Source organism: Ursus americanus, chromosome 14, assembly GCF_024610735.1.
Source record: "Ursus americanus isolate L20-20 chromosome 14, mUrsAme1.1.p, whole genome shotgun sequence".
Lineage (NCBI taxonomy): Eukaryota > Metazoa > Chordata > Mammalia > Carnivora > Ursidae > Ursus > Ursus americanus.
The window spans coordinates 1,104,184-1,125,897 of record NC_142140.1 but is presented as its reverse complement, the minus strand read 5'-3'; the positions used below and the strand labels follow the sequence as shown (position 1 = coordinate 1,125,897).

The 21,714-nt window shown below is 53.0% G+C and overlaps 1 protein-coding gene across 2 annotated transcripts in view; it reads right to left on the bottom strand.

Annotated features, from left to right (window-relative positions):
* Nucleotides 1–21,714, bottom strand: part of CHCHD6 (coiled-coil-helix-coiled-coil-helix domain containing 6) — a 238,127-nt gene continuing 216,413 nt past the window's right edge. Inside the window, exons 7-8 of one of the 2 annotated variants that reach the window (XM_045812277.2) lie at nt 2,858–2,993; nt 1–198 (exon numbers count right to left, since the gene is read on the bottom strand). In XM_045812277.2, coding sequence (XP_045668233.1) covers nt 193–198; nt 2,858–2,993 — 142 coding nt within the window. In that variant the 3' untranslated portion in view covers nt 1–192. Of the gene's footprint in view, nt 199–2,857; nt 2,994–21,714 lie in introns of those variants that run through there. The other variant, XM_087866707.1, reaches the window with a different exon arrangement.

The window sequence follows — 21,714 nt, the reverse complement described above, 5'->3', positions numbered from 1 at the left end:
TGACTGAAAACAAAGACATTTGCTTTATTTGTTTTCGGACAGTAGCACATACTCTATTTCTCAAACACATTGCATCCACAGGCTCCCAGGAGGAAATGGCTATGGCCTAGGGCGCCGTGGACTGTGGTCCCATAACTGGTTCCTTCTTCAGGGCTCCAAGTCACCGCCAGGGCCAGGATTGAGGGCCGCTCCTCACCCCTACAAAGGAGAACAGGTCATAGTTCAGTCATGGCCCACTCTGCTGGGAAATCTGTGCATCCCCCAGGGCTTGGCTCCAAGAGGGCCCCCGGCTTTTGGGATGCCCATGAGTGTGACTGCTTAATGGAGAGGGTGCCTCCCAGCTGGTCCCTGAGACCTGCGACTGGGTCTCTTTGCCTCCATGCCCTGTGCCCCCCTCAACACAGGCCGGCAGCAGCCTGCTAACATGGACCCTGTATCCATCTGACCTCCCTGACCCCCCCTTACAGGTAGGCAGGCCTCAGCCCAATGCTACTTTGCCCCACCGATGTCTCCCTGTTTTCTTACTTAACTACTCAGAATTTTCTACGTGAAACCAGACAGAGAGAGTGCTCACAATCAGGCTGTTTCTTGCTGGAACCTGCCTCCGAAGCACTGCCCACATCCGCACACATGTACACATCCCTGGGCTTGGAAGGCACGACACAGGTGCTGGCAGGAGCTCTGCAGAGGTGCCTCCCACCCCAGCTTCTGACCAGGTAGGCCTCTGATACCTGCTCCCTGTCTGCCAGAGATGAGGGCTCCTGCCACCTGGTGCTTCTAGAAGCAAATCACGATCAGAGACGCTCTAGGCCCATCCCTGGCTCCACGAGGAGCCTTCGGAGGCAGGGGATGGCAGAGGGCAGCAACACTTGTTGCATCTCACCCACAGGGTGCAGTGTGTGTGTCTGGGGACTGAGCCCTGCAGGAGTCGGCAGAACACACTTCTTCCGAGGGAACGCTGCAGACACAGCGCGGCGGGAGCAGGGCCGGCCTCTGCTGCTGCCAGTTGCTCAGTCTCCAATTTAGGCTTTAATAACACCAGGGGGGTGGGGGCCGGGAAGGAGGGAGCCAGGCCTGGCAGTGCCCCAGAGCCTCTCTCAGGCATGTGAGAGCTACAGAGAACACACTGGAGTTAAATGCAATCTGTCTTCCTTCGTAATCACATTTTTGCCTCGGTGCAATGAAGATATATTGGTGAGATGTGTTTGTTAAAGATACACTCTGCTGGGGGAGGGGCTGAAAACCCTGTGGCCGTGGGGCCTGAAGGAAGAGAGGCAGGGTGGTCGGGGCTGGGGGGTGCCAGAGGGCTCTGTGGGGAATAAAGAGGGCCACAGCAGGACCCCAGGTCTCTCCCTCCGTAGGAAGTTAGGTGCATGGTACGCAAGCAGGGGCAATGGGGGCCAGGGTTCTTACGCAAGCCTTCACAAACACCTTGGTAGATAGAAAGGGGCGCAGGAGGGCCACCTGTTCCCACGGCCATGCGGGATGGTGCAGGGAGCCTGGCCCAGCTCCACTCCGCTCTGCAGGGACTGTTGGCAGTACCTTTCCTGCTCAACTTGAAATTGAGCCAACAGCTTTCTATGGTCCACAGCAGGGAGGAAACGTGAGCTCCTACCCAGGCTCCACACCTATCTGGTGCCGTGTAGAGCCGCTGCTGGGCTCTGGGCTGTCCCACAGCCCGCTCCGGGCAGCAGGCCTCAAAGCCCAGACAGGCACACCGCACCCTGTGCGTGAGAGGCAGCCAGCGCTGCGGCAGCTTCACCCCACGGGGCCCACGCTGACAGAGAAGTGAGGACGGCTCTGGTGAGGCCGGGCTGTTGAGGAGGCTGCCAGACCTAGCCCGAGGGCCACCTGACCTCTGACCTCAGCCTTCCCACCATCATTACCTACAGCAGCTTGTCTCCTACTCAGGCAAAAGGGGCTTTTCCTTGGGAAGAAGGCCCCATCCTACATCCCTCTGAACAAACATGCCAGCCCTCTGGGAGGTCCAAGCCAGGTGCCCCAAGTGAATGATGGGGAGGGGCTAGGTCGAGCCTGGGCAGTGAACTGCTGGGCCTGGGAAGGGGGATGGAATTGTCTAGAAGAGGAACAGGGGGGAGGTGAGAGGATAGGATTGGGAGCTGGCTGGGAGGGTCACGGAAGGAGGGCAAGACCTTGGGACCACGTCTCAGGGGAGGCCCACTGCCAAACTTAGACATCTAGGATACCCCAATGCTGCCCTGCAGGAGGGCTGGGGAGTGTGTAAGACCCGGGACCACAGTGACCCCTTCCCACTCACCAGAGGCTGGGTGCCAGCATGCCCCTTCAGACCAGCACAGAAGTGGGGTGGGCTGAGAGGTATGCTTCGCTCCCTCACTCAGTCAGACAGGCCATACCCACAGTTCCACCTCCCTGAACCCAGAGGCTCTTTTCCTTCTAGGGCTGTCCCTGCCCTTTCTGGGACACCTACCCTACACCATGGGCCCTCCTCTGAGCTCCCACCTTCAACTGCTCAAAGGGTAAGAAATGGGTAGCACATGTGTGCCCTTTACCAGGTGGCTGCTCCTTTGAACATGGGACCCAGAGCTTACTCAGAGCTGCTCCCGGACCCAGCCTAGTGGGGTCCAGTGCCCTGGGCCCTCTTTTCCTAACCCAGCTATCTGAGAGCAGTCATGGGATCAGCAAGGTAGAACGTCTGAACCGGGAAGTGACAGAGGAAATTGAAAGCTTGAGACTGTCACTGTGCAAAAGGCACAGAGGCTTGAGGTTAGCATGTCTGACTTAGCAAAGACAGGCAGAAAGACTCGAGCACTTGCTCCCTGCCCTCACGCACCCAAGAGCCCAGCAGCCCAGGCAGGAGGGCAGGGCGAGGCCTTACCTTGTGGGCAGCACTCACGCAGTGCTGGTAAGCCTTGACCAGGTCTGAGCACAGGAGCACTTCCTGTAGGTGGTCACGATAGCAGCGGAGGATCTGGGCCTGCAGCCCTGAGCACACGGGCTCTATCCTGCGGGGCCTGCGGGGACAGAGAGCAGGTGGGCCTGGGGGGAGGACCAGGGGACACAGGGGCTTGAGCACTGTCACACAGCAGCAGACGCCCAGGGGACTGGGGTCCACACTGGCTCTAGCCCTAAGGGGAGAGGGGCCAAGGTGGCCAGCTGGAAGCCCCTTGTGCCCCTACCTGTTGCCACGTAGGACTCTTCCTGCCTAAGGGGTACACCCTACTGTGACCATGTGATCACACACACTGTAACTCTTTTCTTATACAAAGTTGTTCATCTGATTTCAAAACCTAATATGTGCACAATGAAGAAGCCTGGATAAGTATAGAAATATCTAAAAAAATACAGAACATTTTTAGAACCTCACTTCCTAGAGATAACCTCTGCAGTACTGGGGGGATGCTTTACTCTCTTTTCTTTATCAAAGTAGGTTCAGAACCTACAAAAAATGAGTATGTTTTCTTTTCTAAAATACGAAATAAAACCCAAGTGAGATAAAGATTATCCTAAAATGGGTCACCAGCATCCTTGGGTGACTTTGACTAGTTTGTCTACTTCCTGACATCTTCCATTGCCCCCCTCCCTTCCCCCTTCTCTCCCACATGCATGCATGCACGCATTCAGTGTCTCACACGCACGCACATGCCTGCACACACTCACACTGCACGCCAGGCACCATCCTACTCGCAGACTCCTAGCAGCTCTGTGCCGTACGTGCTATGATTTCTCATCCCTTGGTGCAAATCAAGAAACTGGGGTACAGAGGATTAAGTAACCTGCCCAATGTCACCTGCTGGGAAGTGGAAAGGGGGCGGATGTATTTGTTTATGTGGGTTTGGTTGCACTGTTTCCACAGATTGTTTTTTCAGGCCAGGTCCACGCAAGAACCTTTGCTACCAGAGATGGACCCCCAACACCTGAGTGGCCTTTCAGAATAAATACCACCCATGGCCAGGGCACTTGGTGGGAACTGTAAAAATACAGAAAGCTACTCCTGAAGGTTCTCAGCAGCAAGACCATCACTATGATGCTTGACGCAGCTCTGCCTCCGTCACACAGTGGGGAGACTTGCAGGTTCATAATTCTCCCAGCCCAGTGTCTCTATAGTTTAGAAATCCAGCCATGCAGTCGGTGCTGGAATGGAGCGGCACCATTATTATTTTAAAAGAACTCAAATAAACCGAGTCATCAGTTAAGAACAGCAAGCAATGGAATGCTCAGCGGCTTAGCAGGTGAGATACACTAAGTATTTACTGGTCTCATTTTACCAGCTTGGCGGTGGCACTTCTGCTATTGCTGTGCCACCAATGAGGCCATGCCGGGCCCGGGGCCCCCTTCCTTCCCCTGCACCATCCCCATGTGTTGGCTACTATCATCCTCAGGCCTGCTGCCTCGTGCAAGGGAAGTAAACATGTGGTGGGAGAAGGAGCCTTCCTGCTCCTGGGAAGGAGAGGAGCAGAAAGGATGGCTCCTGAGGCCACGCTGGCCTGGCTCTTCGCCAACAATGTGTGGTTCCATGAGGCTTTGAGGATGCAGCCACAAGACCAAGGCTGGCCCTCTAGTACCATGCCACTCTAGTCCTTGAGATCACGGCCTGTTTTGTGTCTACATGGCATGGATGAGGTCTTAGAGATTTCTTACTTAGGACATACAGGGTCTTGTCTCAGCACTAGCCTCCCATCTTTACACAGGGGAGGCAGATGGGCTCCTAGGGTTCATCCCTTCCCTCTCTGGACCCTGGGACCCCCTTTACTGGGTTCTGTCTGCCACTGCCCACAACTGGGGTCATTGGGGTGCCCACCTGACTCCCCCCAATGCTTGTAGGATGTCTCTCCATTTTCATATTTAAAAACCCTTTGACTTGGAGGCGTCTAATTGTGGGTCTTTCAAAATGGATTTTCAGCCTTTTTTTATTAAAAATTTTATTTATTCTATTTATTTGACACAGAGAGAGAGCCAGAGAGCACAAGTGGAGGGAATGGCAGAGGGAGAGGGAGAAGCAGGCTCCCTGCTGAGCAGGGAGCTGGATGCAGGACTCAATCCCAGGCCCCTGGGATCATGACCTGAGCCAAAGGCAGACACTCAACCATCTGAGCCACCCAGGCGCCCCGGTTTTCAGCCTTTTGATGGGCATTTCATCTCTCTACAACTATGCTAACTGCTTCACTTCCAGTTGTTCTGATGTTCTCCGGAGGACACCGGGAATGCACAGATTTCTGCTTTCTGCCCTCCATCTCAGCTCTCTTCCCCTCTTTGTTTTACTCTCTGGTTCTCCATTCTGAGGAAGACACAGCTTGTGCCTTCCTGATTCCAGCCCTTGCTAGGCTGAAGCCCATGAGGCCACATCTTTTTGTGGTTCTTCCTGCTCCGTCTGTTGCTATAGCCCCCAAGGGCACAGGCTTTGTTACACCCCTTTTTGTACCCCCCAAGGCAGCACCCCCCACCATCACGTGACCCCCATGAGGGCCTGTACCGGCTGCAGCCCAGCAGCTGGCAGGTACTCTGCAGGCATCCGTGGTTGGGGGAGTACCAGGCTCAGTGGAGGCAGAGGCGTACAGGGAAACAGGACAGGTGGAGTCAGGGGGCCTGGGCCAGGTGGTATGGCCAAGTTGCCCTGGAGTCCCAGTTCTGACCCCATGAGAGGCCTGGCCCTCCCCAGACCTGCCACAGGGGCGCTGGCTTTCACTCTGCAGCTGTAAAAAGGTGGAGAGTTGTTTCAGATCTTGTCCCTCTCTGTCTGTCCCCACCTACTTTAGTTTCAGGTCCCTGGATAAAGGCCCCTGCATTTTGAGGGCAAACATCACAGAACCCCCAGGGGGCTCCAAGTTCAGGAGAAACTGGGCCATGGCGAAATCCATCTCCTCCACACCAGTATCACCTCTGGGACTCCAGAGGCTTCTCTCCTCTGGGATCTGTCAGGAACAATATGAGGAGACAGGATGGCAGGCAAATGTCAGCTGGAAGAAATTTCACCCGTTTGCCCACTAAATGGCTCTGAATGGGATAGGAGGACAGTGAGAGCACAGCTCTCCAAATACAATGCTTTCTCTGAAGCAAGGCAGGGCAGGGTCTGGGGTCCTGCCATTCATGAAATCAGGTGCATTCTATCCAAGCACAGCTCCACCCTGCCCTGGTCCACAGCAACCCTGTTTACACTGCATACAAATCAGCACAGATACGGAGAAACATTCAGTCTTATGAACAGCTGCTTTTCAAATGCACAAAAAATGCATCCACAATGTGCTATGAACTTTCCAGGGGTTGAGATAAGTCCTGCTTCCCTATCTGAGGGATGTTCCCTGCCCCATATTTAGATCTAATGGTCCACGTGGCTTTGAGGGGGTTAGCATCACCCAGGTCAGAAGGCCGAGAGCGTGTTACTAAGGAAGGCAGCTCACCTCTCTGGCCCTTACTTCCCTCACCTGCAAATGGGAACAGCACAGGCCCTAGGCTGATGAAGGCCAGACAGCCGTGTGCACAACGGAGTGTGTCGTGAAGGGCTGCTCTCACCAACAACCTGGCTGTCAGTGGTCGGGCTGTGGTGGGAGGAGAGCTGAAGAAGGGAGGCTGGTGTTACGTGGCACTTGGTGAAGAGTGCAGACGAGGGGTTCTGGAGCTGGGACTCCAGATGTCAGCTCAAAGGGGGGACCTGCCCTGAACATGTCCCTCTCCCTGTAACCTAAGCTCTAGTATCTTCCAGACCCTGTTCAGATCTCACCCAGGCCTTGCTGGTGCCTTCTTCCCCAGGAGTCTTATGGTACCGATCACAGTGTATCTTCTCCCAGGATCCAGCAGACCCATGAGTGTGGTGTCCTGTGGACCGATGGGGTAAACACAGGTTTTGCCCCAAACCTGGGGCAAGGTTCTGGCTTTGCTACTTTCCACTGTGTGGTCAAGGGTCAAATGGGGAGGAGGGCCCCACTGAGCAGAGCTGCCCAAGACTTGGCACACAGGGGTCAGTCCTCAACACCAGCATGGCTTCTGGTCAGGTGGTGTCAAAATCACTGAGGAAACGGGCTGAATGTTGTTTCCTCTGAACAAAGGGTCCACACTCTGCCTCCCCTGAGAGCTGGCGTGATGGCCACAGGTGGGGCACACGATGGGCAGGTGGCAGAGACCACTGGGTCCACTCAGATAACAGGCCCTGGAGGACCGACCAGGGGCACCGCACAGATGCTGGGGGTGAGGGCCTCAGAAAGGCCAACAATGTCATGATGACCTCTGGGCGTTCAGTATCATGTAGCCCCCTACCCCATGCTGCCCATGAACCAGAGTTCTATTTCCTTCTTTCCACAAGAGCAGTGATAAAGAACTTTAGAAAAAGGCGAAGTATTAGCCAGGAATGAAAACCCACTCTTCCTTCCCATCCAACGGCACCACAGTCAGGCCATCAAGGCCAGCAGTGAAGAGCTGCCCTTCCTTGGTTGCTCCCCACCGCCAGCCAACTCACTGTCTGAAAAGCGGGAGTTGTTCTCACCACCAGGCACCACACGCTGGGAAACCTTCCACCTCTGGGTCGCCTGCTCCCCTCCCCTCCCCTCCCTCTCTGGGCATACAGGCTCCTTACTCCTTTACCTTTGCCATGCAACCCCCCAAGCTGGCTCATCCATCACTCCCTCCAAACCCCGAACTTCTCCTCCCACTGTCAATCCCCAGGTCCATTCCACAGTTTACCCTATGGACCTCAAGACTTCTGAATCCAACAGGCCCCTGGAGTCTTCATGCCAAGCATCCCATGTTATACCGACTCCCCATTTCCTCAGTGGAATTCACCATCTAGAACCAAGGAGCCCCCTCCCCTTCCCTAGTTTCCTGCTTTGATGAGTGGCAGGCATGGCTATCCCTCCAGCCGCCCATCTCAGTTGAAAACCTGGAGTCGTCCTAGATGTTTCCCCTTCATTCTAGATGTTTCCTCCACCTTCAGTCTAGATGTCTCCCCCTGCCTTCATTCTAGATGTTTCTCCCAGCTTCAGTCTAGATGTCTCCCCCTGCCTTCATTCTAGATGTTTCTCCCAGCTTCAGTCTAGATGTCTCCTCCTACCTTCATTCTTCATGTATCCTTTTTGCATCTAACTAAACCAGCCCTACCTTCCTCCATTCAAACTGGATATTGAAGATGTATCCATTTCAAATCCCAAACAGCTCAGAGACTCATTCTCCCACTCCTGGTGACCTAACTGACCCTTACCTGGGCATACCTAGATGGCACTCACCGCTCTCCTTTCCAACCATCCTGCTTTGCCAGATGTCTTTTATCCCCCTCAGACGCTCCACTGGGCTTCTGGCTCCTGTTTGTGGGAGCTCTACCTGCCTGTCTCCTGCCTCCCCTGCCCCGCTCCTCCTCCAAATCTGAGTGGTTCTCAGAGCAGACTCTCCTAGGCCTTCTCACTGGCCATAAAGATTCTCCTAGAAGGTCTTCCTCTCCCCCTTAGCGCTCAGGCCTCCTGAGGCCCAGCCCTCCCTGAGCTCCCCTGGCCTCTTCTTTGCTTCACCAGCTTCCCTCCCTCAGCCCCCTCCCTACTGTCTCAGGATCTTCTTCCTCGTGTCTCTAGCACAGTCCATCACTACCCTACAGGCACAGAGCACATCTTCACCTTGGCATCCCCAGCTTTCTGCAGGGGTCTTCCTGTAGGGCCCTCCATCAGCAATTCCTTCTCACCCCCCAGCACCTGAGTGGTCTCTCCTACTGGTCTTTTCCCCTTATACCTACACCATTCTACTTTGTCCACCAACACACTCATTTTTCCAAAAAGCAGAAAAACATTTCAAGCACAAACCACGTGTTCCTCTTACCTTGCTGTCAGCCACTCTCCTTTCCAAGAAGCACCACCCAGGGCTCCGCTACCTAGCACTTACCCCTGCTCCCCAAGTCACCCTTATTAGGCTCTTCTTGCTCAGGGCAATCAGCACAGCCCTGCTATGACCAGCAGCACCATCTATCCCCAGAGACCGAGAGGCCCTGTTCTGACTCTGTTCCACTAGCCCCTCTCCTTCTGCTCACTGGGAGCTCCAGCTGTGACCCCTCTTCTCCCCACAGCATGGGGCTCCCAGTCCATGCTTCACGGCGGAGCTCTAGGCCTGTGTGGGCACTGATGGCTGAGCAGCCCACAGCGACCAAGCAGGCCTGGTTCTCGGTCCTGCACTCTTAAACTAGTCAGACTGGCCGGATGCCCAGTTGACTCTGACTTTCCCCACAACTCACTCCCAACTTCCCACCACACCAAAGCTGCCCTAGGATTTGTCTTCCAGAAGCCCCCTCATCTATTTCCTAGTCCCCGTCATTATGACAATAGCTGCTTAAACTCCTCCTTACCTCCAGCCCATTCTCTTTACTGCAATTGGTGATTTTTCTAGAACATAAAGCAGGCCAGATTTCTTTAAAAAAAACCAAGCCAGTTACAAACCCTTTTCTTGGGTGATTACAGCTCACGGGAACCTGTGCTAAGCATTATCTCATTTAATCACCAGAAGAGCCTTACAAGGTAGGAACGATACTTTCCCTTAGTTTATCTTAAGGGAAGAAACTGGCTCAGAGAGACCCAGCAGCTTGCTCACACTCAGCATCTGACAAGCAGGACCGGCAATCAGGTCTGAGCCTTCCTTTAGGCCTGCTGCCCCACTGCATTCCCATGGCCCTTGAGCAGCCCCCACACACCCTGGTACTGTCATCTATCATCTGTGTTTCGCCGTGCAGTTGATACCACTATGGCACTAGCCTGAATGCCCTAAGAGGGCAGGCTGTATCCCCAGCACCTCACAAGCTGAGTGAGGGTGTTAGTCTCAGGCCTTAGGTAGCCTGCTGGCCTTTTGGCCTTGCTCTCATCTCCCCCAAGACACAGGTGAACCATGGGGAAGTACCCCAAACATGGCCTGCAGACCCCGGGGCTCCTGTCTGTTCCTCCTCTCCGGTCTTGCTCCCCCCATCCATGGGGCGAAGCTTTAGTAGCCTTCCCTCACTACGGGAACCACCTTGGTCTGTTCCAACCAGCACACATACCACTGGATTCTGACACAGGCTGCTAGCAGCCTGTCTCCACACAGGGCTTGGAAAGCCAGGGCAGGCTCACAGCTCTGCCAGGAAAGCAGGTGACTGGGTGTGCCCTGAGGAGGGCCCACAAGACCGTTCCTAAGACTGCCGCACAGGGGCGCCAGGAGGGAAGGGAACTCAGCTTTCTGAAGTAGTGTCCCATGCGTTCGTCTACGACTGTACCCAATTCACAGGGCAAGACCACCAGATGGAGCAGATACACCCAGCACGGCTTCCAGTAGCTCCATGTCATTCCACATGGCTCTGACCTCGCTGGCCAGGGAGGCGGGGTTTGGTCCACACCACCAGGCCCGGGCTAGCACAGCTCTACAGCCCCATGGGCCCAGTGAAAGGTCCGGGGCTGAAGCCGTGCCCCCGCAGGGAGAAAAAGAACTGGGCCTCCAACAGCCATGGCCACAGCCCACGTGGAAACAGACCCTCCCATCATCTGAACTTCTCGATTCTCAGCTAGGGACTTTTAGCTTTCCTGTAGCACAAGCTTTGGCTGAGGTTACCTAGGGTTAAGTGTCTGTCACTTGTAGCCAGGACTGTTGTCTAGAGAAGACAATGTGATGAGACTGGGGGGTCAAAGGCTCCTGAGAACTATCTGCACACACGTAGGTCAGTGGATCAGTGAGTCTCCCGCCAAAATTCATATCTTTGGGAGCATCAGTATGCAAACTTAGTGGGCAACAGGGTTGTTGCAGATAGTCAGGATGAGGTCATTCTGGCCTGGGGAGGACTCAAACCCAGTATGACTGGTGTTCCTATAAGGAGAGACACAGGGACACAGACGCACTGGGAGAAAGAAGGTCCTGTGATAACAGAGGCACAGACTGGAGTGACATGCCTGCAAGTCACGGAGCACCAAGGCCTGCGGGCGACACCAGAAGCCTGGAGGAAGGCTCAACAGCTGGTCCTGTTTACAGGCTCCTGGGCTTGGTGCTTCATCACAGCGGCTCCAGGAAATGCATGCAGTCAGTCCTGCAGGAAAGGTCTGATCTAGTCTGGGGAGGCAGAGCTGGGAGTGCTGAGCAGTGCAGGGCGGGGGATGTTAGTAGGAGGCAGGTGAATCACTAGTTACCTTCTAACCAGGAGCAATGTGTGCCCCTCAGCGACACAGGGCTCCTTGGCCACAGCAGCCACACTTCAATGACCAGCCAGGCGCTGTGGTCGACACAGTCTCATCTCTGCCACCCCGGTGTGGTCACCAGTTAGAGAAGCACTGGGTACCTCTGACTGGCTTCACCTAGTTGACGAGTGGGGGAGCTCTCATTCATGTCCAGGTCTAGAGCTCCTCCCCATGCTCCTGGGCTGAGGAGCAGGCTATGGCGGGGGGGTGCGAAGACAAGGGGTACGCTGCTATGCTTCCCACTGCACAGGTGGGAAATCTGGTCTCATTTGAGATTACATCTGGGCGAGCCTGTGGTCCTGGTCATTCTGAAACCAATACCTGCCAGGGCCTACTGCATGCCAGGTCCTAAGCATAGCCACAGCCAACCTGTGAGCTGGGCATTACCGCCCCATTGTACAGATGGGGACACTAGTCCAGAGAGGTTAAGTAACTTGCCCACAGTCACACAGCGGTGACATGGAGCCAGGATAAGAGCCTGGTGTGTTCTGGCTGCACAGCTCTTGCTCTCCACGCTGGGTCCACTTTAGCTCTCCTTGGCCTTTGGAAAATTCCAAAAAAATTGCACAAAGAAGAAACAACCAAGGGTACAAATAGAAATGAAAGACACTTGCCCCAAACTACAAGGTTGGCAGGGCTCTGGAATGGAGCTAGAAGTTGGCAACTCAAAGTGGGGAGCGGGGGAGGGCGGGCGAGGGGGAGGGCTATGAGGCATGCCCCCACAGGAGGAAAAGGGAGGGAGGGAGATGAGGATTGTGAGGCTGCACAAAGCTGGTGACACACAGCAGAGCCACGTGGAAAGGTGGGAAGGAGAAAAGGAAGGAGGCAAACATTCCCACCAGGGAAGCCAGCTTGGGGCAGGGCAGGGCCCCACCTCCTGTCGTGGGTGCTTGTGCCAGGGGGCGGGCCAAGTCACCCCACGTCGGAGCCTGCAGGGGGGGTCTTGTGAACAAACCCAGCTGGCTTTTCTGTCTGAGCGTGCGCAGTGTCCTTACACGCGTACTCCCAAACCTCTGTGTGCTCTTATTTAATAAATGAAATCTCATCAACTTATCCTTCTTCCATTATCACTGCTGACATCAATCTGATAATATTGGCCTGGTGTGGAATTGGGCTATTATATGTCCTCCTGATATTTAATTTCAGAGAAACATCGGCAGGGGGTGAATATATGGAGCAGGCTTTTTATTACAGGCAGCAGTAAGGAGATTCCAAGTGAATTAGACATTCATCTTCGTCAGGTCCAATCTAGCTGTTCAGGAAAGGGTTTGTGTTAACCGCAGCTAGGGCTGAGGCGCTGACGAGACCAGCTGGTTACCAAGGACTTGGTTAACTGGCTGCTATCGACGATGTGCCATTCAGCCCGGGTAAGTGGAGCCCAAAGATCCCGCCATCGATCAACCTGCCACGCAGGATCACTATCAGCTGCTCGATGCTGGCCTCCGGCGGCCCCCGTCCCTCAGGCGGGAGGCAGCTATTCCAAGAGCCAGGGCCTGGAAAAATGGCCCTTCTGCCAAGAGCCAAGGGAGGGCTCTGCTCCCAAGAGGAAGGGAAACACAAACTGGCCCCTGGCCGCCACTTAGTGAAGGAGAGGCCGCCTGTGACGGGGTCCTTCCCGGGACTATCACTTCACATGCACACGCAGTGGGGAAAGGCCACTCGTGGCTTTGTTCCTCTGCTGAAAGAACAATGGAGGATAGGATGCACCTTTACCTCCCTGCCTGCCCCTGAAGACCCCTCCTGAGTCGTGGGCCGTGTGGGCTGGATACAGGCTGGTACCTTCTGGGTGTCTGTGACGAGGGAGGAACCGGCAGTGTCACTGTGTCTGACGAGGGCCACACTGAGACCACCTGGGGCCGAAGAGCTTTCTGGTGCTATTTCTGCCCATGAGAGACCCACAGCATGGTCCCTCAGCGGCCGTGGCCCTGGCGTGGGGGGTCTGCACAGTTGGGGCACAGTGCCCAGCTGGCCGTGTTCAGGGATGCTGGAGGCTTTCAGGGCTCACCCCCTGCCAGCAGGGCACTCACCAGACGGGGAGCCAGCATCAGGAAGTGCGTGGAAGACCTCCAGGAGCCCTAATCCTCAATAGCCCATCCCTTCCCCACCCTTCTCTCCCTGAGCCCTTGCCACCTCTCACCTGGGCAACTTCAGTCATGTCCTGGCTGGCTGACCTCCCTCCCTCTGGTCTGCCCCTCCAGCCCACCTCCTTGCCCACACTAGCTGGATGTCCAAGAATTCCCATGGAAGTAAGGCCAACCTTCCAGTCCTGCTCTTCTAGCTCTGTGCTCAGCCCCTGCCATATATACCCACGATCAAGGCTATCAGAACCCACTCTGCCCAACCTCATAACAATGTTTCATTGGGAACCAACCTCCTCCTCACACGAGCCACCTGCCCCCACTGCCCCACCTCTCCCTCCTCTCACAAAGCCTTCAACCCCGCTGACTGTTGCCAGTAAACAAAGAACACTTCCTTCAGTCAGGGAGCAACTAATGGCTGAGGGCCTACAGTGCACCAGATCCTCAAGGGACAAAGCCTCGGCCCTGCCCCCAAAGACCCCCACTTGCCTATGTCTATAAGGCCCAGAGGCAGGGCCAGCCTTCCCTGTAGCACCTAAGCCACCAGCGCCCTCTTAATGGCGCAGTCTTGAGAGGAGGTCAGCCTCCTGCTACCTGAAGACCCTGGGGCAGGCACTTCCAGGGAACACTCAGTCACATCAAGACCTCCCATTTCTGGTTGCTTCCAGACCTGCAACAGCACTTGGCCCTTAGGAGATGAGAATACTACTGGCCAGTGGAGGGGACATACTCACATCAAAGAACTGCAAGGGGTGAAGTGAGGTACACATCAGGAAGGGACGAATGTGCCGTGGGGAGATAGACTGCTGACTGACGAGTCAGCTGGGACAGCTGGCAGAGGCTGTCACGTAGCATCTGCACACGGTGTGCTGCAGAGAAAGGGACCCAGGGCTCGGACTTAGGATGCATGGCCTGCTTACCCATCCCTGGCAGTGCGTCCCCCAGGCATTGAGGGACACAGTGGTGAGGAGGTTCCAGCACCTGGGAAGGTGTGTGGTGGCTGTTCTTCATAGGCCAGGACTGAGTTGGGAGATGCTGCTGTGGAAATGGGCTCCCTGAGCTCATGGGAGGAGTCCAGGCAGTGTCCCTGACCACAGAGCCCAGGGGAGCCAGCCACTGAAAGAGGAGATAAGAATCTCTGGTGGTGGTCAACCAGCCAAGGTATCCCTAGGACTAAGACACTGGGCAGTCTGGTCAAGTCTTAGTTGGTTTGCATAAGTAAGAAGTCTGATGAAGAGACATTCGACTGGAATTATCCTGAGAGTGAACAGACAAGTCACAGCCCTGCCCAGTTCCCAGACCTGAGCCCCTTCCAGAAGAGTTCCAGGCTACAGTGTACTAACCAGAGGAACCATGTGGGATTTGGAAGAGCAGAGAAAAGGCAAAGCCTTTGCAGTGGTGGGTGTGGTGGGGTAGGACACCTGCAGCAGCTCCTGGCCAGCTCCCAACAACCACTCAGCTCATGGAGGAGACAATGGCCAGATGGAGCCTCTCAGAGATTCCAGAGAATTCCAACTGCTTCCCCACCGCTCTTGCTTGAGGTAGAGATCTACCAAGTGTGTCCTCTGACCTCCAGCAGTAGTCCTGACCTCATGCTCTCTTCCAAAGCTGGCGTCAGCCTCTGGATCCCATATAGAACCCTTTATGCCCGGAATACACAAACTGCTGGTTTTCCCAACCGGACGCTGAAGGATGTGAACCCCTTCCTCTCAGGCCCTTCCTACCCTGTCCCCTTTGTCCATCAGCTCACTGGCTTCTCTCAGGTGTCCACCTGGCTCTACTCCAGGCCCCCAACTCTATCTTTGTCATAGATGTTGCCATCATGAGGGTGCTTGTCAGTCTGTCCACCCATTATCCATCTGTGCGTGCATCAGCATGGGCATGGTTTCTATGAGGCATGCACCATGAGGGGCAGTGTGGGGGCTCCCTGCTCTCATGCAGCCCCTGACATAGCAGAGCAGAAACACCTGGATCAACAAATGTGGAGTTATAAACTGGTGGCGGGCGCATGTGGCACTGACAGGATGCAGCCCAGGGGTCACCCCTGTCGGTCGAGGGGGACCAGAAAAACGAGAGGCTGCCTGGAGGAGGCAAATAAGGCTCCCCTGTGGGTCCACAAAGGTGAAGGGTGGCATTCTACTTACCCTGGCTCCCAAATCTTTTAAAAACCTGTTCCCACTTCTCTGTGTCCTTTGCCCTAAGTCCAACTCCCTACCACCTGTCTCCAGACTATGCTGGCTTCCAACCTGTTGCTTGAGGGCAAGAAAGGGTTTGTAGTGTTGTGTGCTCTGGTGAGAGGGCTATCGCTCCACAAGTGACACAGGGACAGGGAGGTGAGAACTGAACCTAGACCCAGTCAGGTGAGTCTAAGACAGAAACAGCTTTTGGTGATGTAAGCAAGGCTGCTTCTCCCTGGGGGCCTTCCCTGCCGGTGCCCCTGAGGGTCTGGCTGATCTCTTCCCCACTCTGGTTTTCTGTATCCCCTCTCCACAGTGAAACCCAAACTGATTTCTTGAGCCCATCACACCCCCAACACGCATCTGGGCTACTTATCATCACCAGCCACCTTTACCCCAGACCCTTGGCCTAGGTCTCAGGAACACCCTTCAGGCCTCCTTCTGCCTTGCCTCCTCTGCCCAGCCCACACAGGACACATTCCCTCCTGCAGCCACTGGAAGTGCTCCTACCTGGGGGCCTCCCCCCTCCTGCTCCCCTCTCCCACCAGAACAGCCCCACAGGTAGGCCATGCGGTAAAGGTAAATGGTAATTCTGAATCTTATTTCCTTTACCCACTTGCACACAGTTCTTTTCGTTGTTATCTTTTAAACTGTAGAAATGTTTTATCAGCTGAAATCTTATACATAATCTCAATGAATACACAGATTAATACAAGGGCATTTAGCGGTGCTCCCTCCGAGTCCTTCCCCTCCACGATCTCCCCAAGCACCTGGCACAGATAATCATGGGCATCTCCTTTGGCCAACCATGGGTATTCTGAGCAGGAGCTCCCAAACACCGGGCCTAATTCCTTGTGAGGGGGACAAGAAGGATGGCAGCCCTACCTCCGGCAGTGACAGCAGAGGGGGCAAAGGGGTCCCCCAAGGGTGTCACCTTTTTCTGTACCTCAAATGTCACCACGGATCAGAAGGGGGCTATTGGCAGTGTGTTCTTCATGAGCCCAGAAAAATCAGTAGTCTTATTCTCTAAAGTCATATCTTGGCTTTGAACCACAGCTGATTTCCTTTGTTGTGATCAGGGTTGGCCCTAGGTTGCTGGAATCCAGTGAGACCTCCGACACAACCTGAGCCAAGGCAAGGAAGCCAACACCAGCAAGGTGGAGGACGCAGTTATATCCTGCAGCCATGCAGCAGTGGGAGGAGGGCTATGCCTCTACGTTTTCCTCACGTCGAGGTGGCTGAAGGACTAGAGCTGTTTTCAAAAAACAAAGGATGGGTGTCTCTTCTTTCAGCCTTTGCTCTTCTTTTGCCCTCCCGGCAGAAGTTGGAGGACGGGGGTGATGAGGGGGAGCTACTGGGCAGTAGTGGCAGCGGTGTGCCACTGGGGCAGTGGGTGGGGGTGGGAAGTGGTGGGTAGCAAGGCCGCCAGAATGGAGGTTGGTAAAACAGAGCATAAATGCTCAAACAGACAGAGGAGGATCTGTACTTCACATCTTACACATAAATAAATCACAGGGGGGTCATATGGAGCAACAATTTAATGACAGGGAATAAAATCACAGAGGTACTAGTCCTAAAAATATAGGTACTGGGGGAGGAAGGCCTTTGTAATGTAAGCTACAAACAGAAAAACGAACAAATATTGGATCCCTATCCCGAAATCAACTTCTGAAGGGCAGAAAATAAACTAAAAATTAAACAGAAGAAGTCACAACAAAAATGAAACAAGATAATTAACACCATTATACAAATATTTTTTTAAAAAGGAATAGTAATGAGAAAATGGGCAAAGGCCATAAGTGAGTGATCCATAGAAGAAGGAATACAAATGGCCAGTAACATAGAAAAGGGTCTAACCTCACTAATGCCTGAAGACATGAGGAGCTTTAAAAGTGAGATACTTGTTTGGTTTTGGTTTTGCGATCGGCAAAGACGGTTTTTAGAAATACTGTTACAATCCTGTGCTTGCTAAGTCTGGGGAAAAGGTACACCCTCCTCTGGCATCACTAGAGTGAAAATTGGTACAACACCTCCACTGTTCTGCATGCCAGTTCATAAAAGGTAAATACATAAGTACATATAAATATATAGTTTTATGTGTGTGTGTATCCTTTGACCCAATAATTTCCTCTAGAAGGGTTTAAACGAGTGCACAGAGACAGGAAATGCTGTGTGTCATAGCGTTCATTGTGTTGGGGGAAAGCTGGAAACACCCAAGGATGCATCAGTAAGGGACTGGTGACTTACGTCTGGTATGACACATAGAAGAAGAGTACGGTAACCAAAAATGAAGATGTAAATCTACACTGAGTGGCACAGAAGTAGCTTCAGGGAATGGTGTGTCTCCCAAGAGCTCATGATCCCATCTATGTACAAGACTGTGTCTCTGTTCTTTAAGTATGAAGTGAGGTCACCAAAGCAGAAGTATGGAGAGATTTAAAGATTGTTGAACTTCCTCTATGTTTTGCTGCATTGATTTTTTTCACAATATTCAGATATCATTTTTCTAATCAGAAAACATAACTATTTTTCATTTTGAAAAACTATAAACATATATGCTCATCTCAATATGTTTCATCACCAATCTTTTAAAGATGCTACAGTAAAAAGCGTATCGAACCACGTGCAGGCAGCAAATCTACCCTTAAGGACTAAGCACTGTACCTGTCCGTCTCCTACGGTGTCACCACGTACCCGTACACGTACACACACCCACAAAGTACAGAGGATGAGGATGGATGGGCGTACTTGCACACAGTAGGAACTAAATGTTTCTTGAATTAGAAGGAACGAACAAACGTTGTACTTATCTCTCAAATTCTAAAGTAGAAGTTCCAAATCAATTTACTCAGAGATAGAGTCAATGGGATATGTGTATATTCTGCTGCATTTGTTAAAAGATCAGTCATGTTATTTCAGCTTCCCATCTTGTTCCATCACTGCCCAGGTATGTGAGAGATAAAATTCATGCTTTCTACACTGTCACAAGTCACAGCTGTCACAAGCCAGTGGCTGCATGGCAGGAAGCCATCTCAAAGCATTTTCCTCCCCTTCTCCTGGTGTATGTACATCTCCCCCACCCCTCTACCCCCCACGACGTGCACACATGCACACACAGACCGAGAGATGGGCTGGATGCATACACATGCACACACAGACCGAGGGATGGGCTGGAACAACAGGCTGAAATGAGCACGAAATCAGGTAGAGATGAATGTAATTTCCTGCACTCAGGTTTAAAAATTATCAGCTGAACAAGGATTGGATGGGAGAGTTGTGGTTTAACAGACTTAATATACTACCTCTAGAGTTATCTTCCTAAAACACACATCTGATCATGTCATTTCAAAGTTCAGCCACTTCTGATGACTTCCCAAGGCATCCAAATAAAAGCCCAAATCCCTGGCACTCAAAATTCCACTGTTTGGCCCCAGCTGTGCTCCCCAGCCACACCTCCCTGTGAGTGGTAGATTCTGGAGGCAGCTGGTGTGAGCTGCAATCTGACTCTCCTGCTCTATCACCTTGGGCAAGCCCATTCACTTCAAGGACTCTCAATTTTATTGTCTACAGAACAGGGATAATAAATGAGAGAATACATTCAGAGTGCCTCACGGTTTGCCCGGACCACAGGAAGGGTCTGATAAATACGAGTGCCCTCCCACCTGTCGTCCTCTTCTGTGCACAGAAATATTTACAGGGGCATCAAAGAGCAAGAGGAACAAAAGGAAGAATGAGACAATAGGCAGTGCAGGGAGAACAGGGAGATCAGAACAGCATCTCCACAACGCAAGCAGGGAGGCGGCGAGTGCCTTGCCCCTGATGCTGTGCACACAGAGCTTGCGGGGAGAACTCCTGTGTGGGGGAGCGGCAGGGACTCACATGTAGTTAGTCTTAAGGGAAGTGGGCCCTCAGGGGCCCGCAGACAAACCAGTGGGGCTGACCTTTTCTTCCATGCCCTGCTGTGGTTACCAAGTGGCATGGCCCCAGGCAGAAGAATTCTCCTGACTAAGTGCTGGGCTGACTTAGGTATGGGGATTTTATCTATTATGAGAGGCATTTCATTTAAAAACCTTATTGGCATGGGTCTTTTAATGTGGCTGATGGCACAAAAAAATTGCAACTTGGAAGTCTGAGCTGGATGTTGGATTCTAACAGAGTCGACAGCAGTAATAAATAAGATGAACTACCATTGATTGAACCCTCATTATGTGCCAGGCCCTCTGTCTACTATTTTCTACACATGCTCTCATGTGATCCAAATGCCAGCTCACTGGGTTGCTCTCGTAGCCCCATTTTACAGCTGGGGAAATATGTGAGGAGACAGACTAAGTTTTGCCGTGTCAGTGCGGGCATGCAGAGGGGCTGGTTTTGGAACTAAGGGGGCTTTGCTTTCAGGCATGCTGCCTGGACTCCGTTCCCTACAGCGCTGGCTGCGAGGAGGGTCATTTTGCTCATCGGCTTCTTCGCCCCCCAGGCCAACAGTCACAAGCTCATGGCCCCTTGCCAATTTCCCTTGATGGAAATGGATTCTGTTGCAGCCTGTACTTTTACAAATCGGGAAAGTGAGGATACAGTGACCCAGATAGAAAAGCTGTTTCTCTGGGTTCTTGGGGTCATGACTTGCTGTTGGCTGTCTCAGGAGCAAGATAATCTGCAGCCTGCCCTCTCTATATAGCCTGGGAATCCCTCATTTTCTCAGTCACATGGCTCTGAGGGAGGACACCCTGAGGATTCCAGACTTAGGGACCCTCAGCTGGCCTGGGCCCGGAGGGTTATTGTAATTCCAGCTACCCCAGCAAGAGACTGAAAGAGCCCCTGCGATACTACCTCCCTACACGACCCCCGCAGCCCCTTTCAAGCTTCTATGCCTCATTTTCTGCCCACAGTTGTCACCGGAGGATGCAAAGCATACAGGGCCACCCAACTTGGTCTGTGACAGAAATGTGATGAGAGACCACTTATTCACAAGACAGCCCATGTACACATTCAGAACCTTTATAGAGGGCCATGGCAAGATGGACCCCACTGCCACATACTGAGCACATGCTCAGAGTGTAATTCAATCTTCACACAAATGCAGACACTGAGCTAAAGCAGATTGAGTGGCTTGCCTGAGGCCACCCAGATCAGACTCCAGAGCCTATGCGGTTCCCGAGACCAGAACTCTAAGGTGCTGTCTTCCCCACCTCCTCCTAGACGAGGCACAGAAGCACACTGGTCCTCAGGGGGCCACCGTGCCTGGCTCCATCTCTCATCCCAACCTGCCGCCACATTGCACTGTCCAGGCTTTTTCGTGGTGCTTAGGAGGTCTGCCTCTCAAATTCTGCAAGCAAGTTGAGTTCTGCGCCAGCTTAGACCCTGCTGTACTTCAGCTAATAAAATGGAGGGCTGTATGGTAAGGGGGAAATCCCAGTGGTCTGGAGCCAAAAGACTTAGATTGGTCCCTAATCAACTAACTGGTTTCTGACCTTGGCAAAGGCACTTAAATTTCATTTATGCGTTTGCAGTGGGGGGAAGAAAAGGGCATTTTGCAAGAACACTGGTTTCACAGTTCTCTACCTACATGATCTGGAGTGAATTCTTTCGTTTTTCTGTCAGGGCAAATTGTAATGGGATGAGACTCATCCTTGCCAGGCCATCTTGCATTTGAGAAGGGGGGCTACATGTGGAAGCATGGGGCACAGGGCCAGTGTGTGGCCAGCTGGATACCTGCAAAGTGGTGGCAGGGACACTAAGAAGGGAGGGAGGCAGACAAGGGGTGTGGGAAGACAGAGACCAACAGCGGCATGTGGCAGAAATAGGAGGTAGGCCATATATGGGATTTAAAATCTTCCAGTAGCCACATTAAAAAAGTAAACAGAAATGTGAAATTCATTTTAATGTTATTTTACTTAACCAAATATTATCATGTCAACGTGTAAGCAACATGTTAAGATATTTTATGTTCTTTTTTATACTAGGTCATTGAAATCCAATATAAGAGCCATATATGGCTAGCAGTGGCTGTACCTGAACAGTCGAGGACTAACAATTTGGGGGGCCTTATTTTGTGCCAAGCTTTGTCTAGGTTTTCTATAAACATCATCTCATATTCTTCTCCTCCTCCAGCTTGCAAGGGCAGGATCGCCCCCTTCCCCCACACAGATGAGGAAACTGAGATTCAGAGCAGGCGAGCCACTTGTCTCCAGACCCAGGGTTAGGGAGTCACAGGAGGAGGATGCGAACCCAGCTTTGCCTGACTGTTCCCTTGGTGGCGCCAGAGGAGACAGGAGAGGCTGCTGCAGGGTTGTGGGACCACACAGTCCTAGCTGGGTTCCCAGG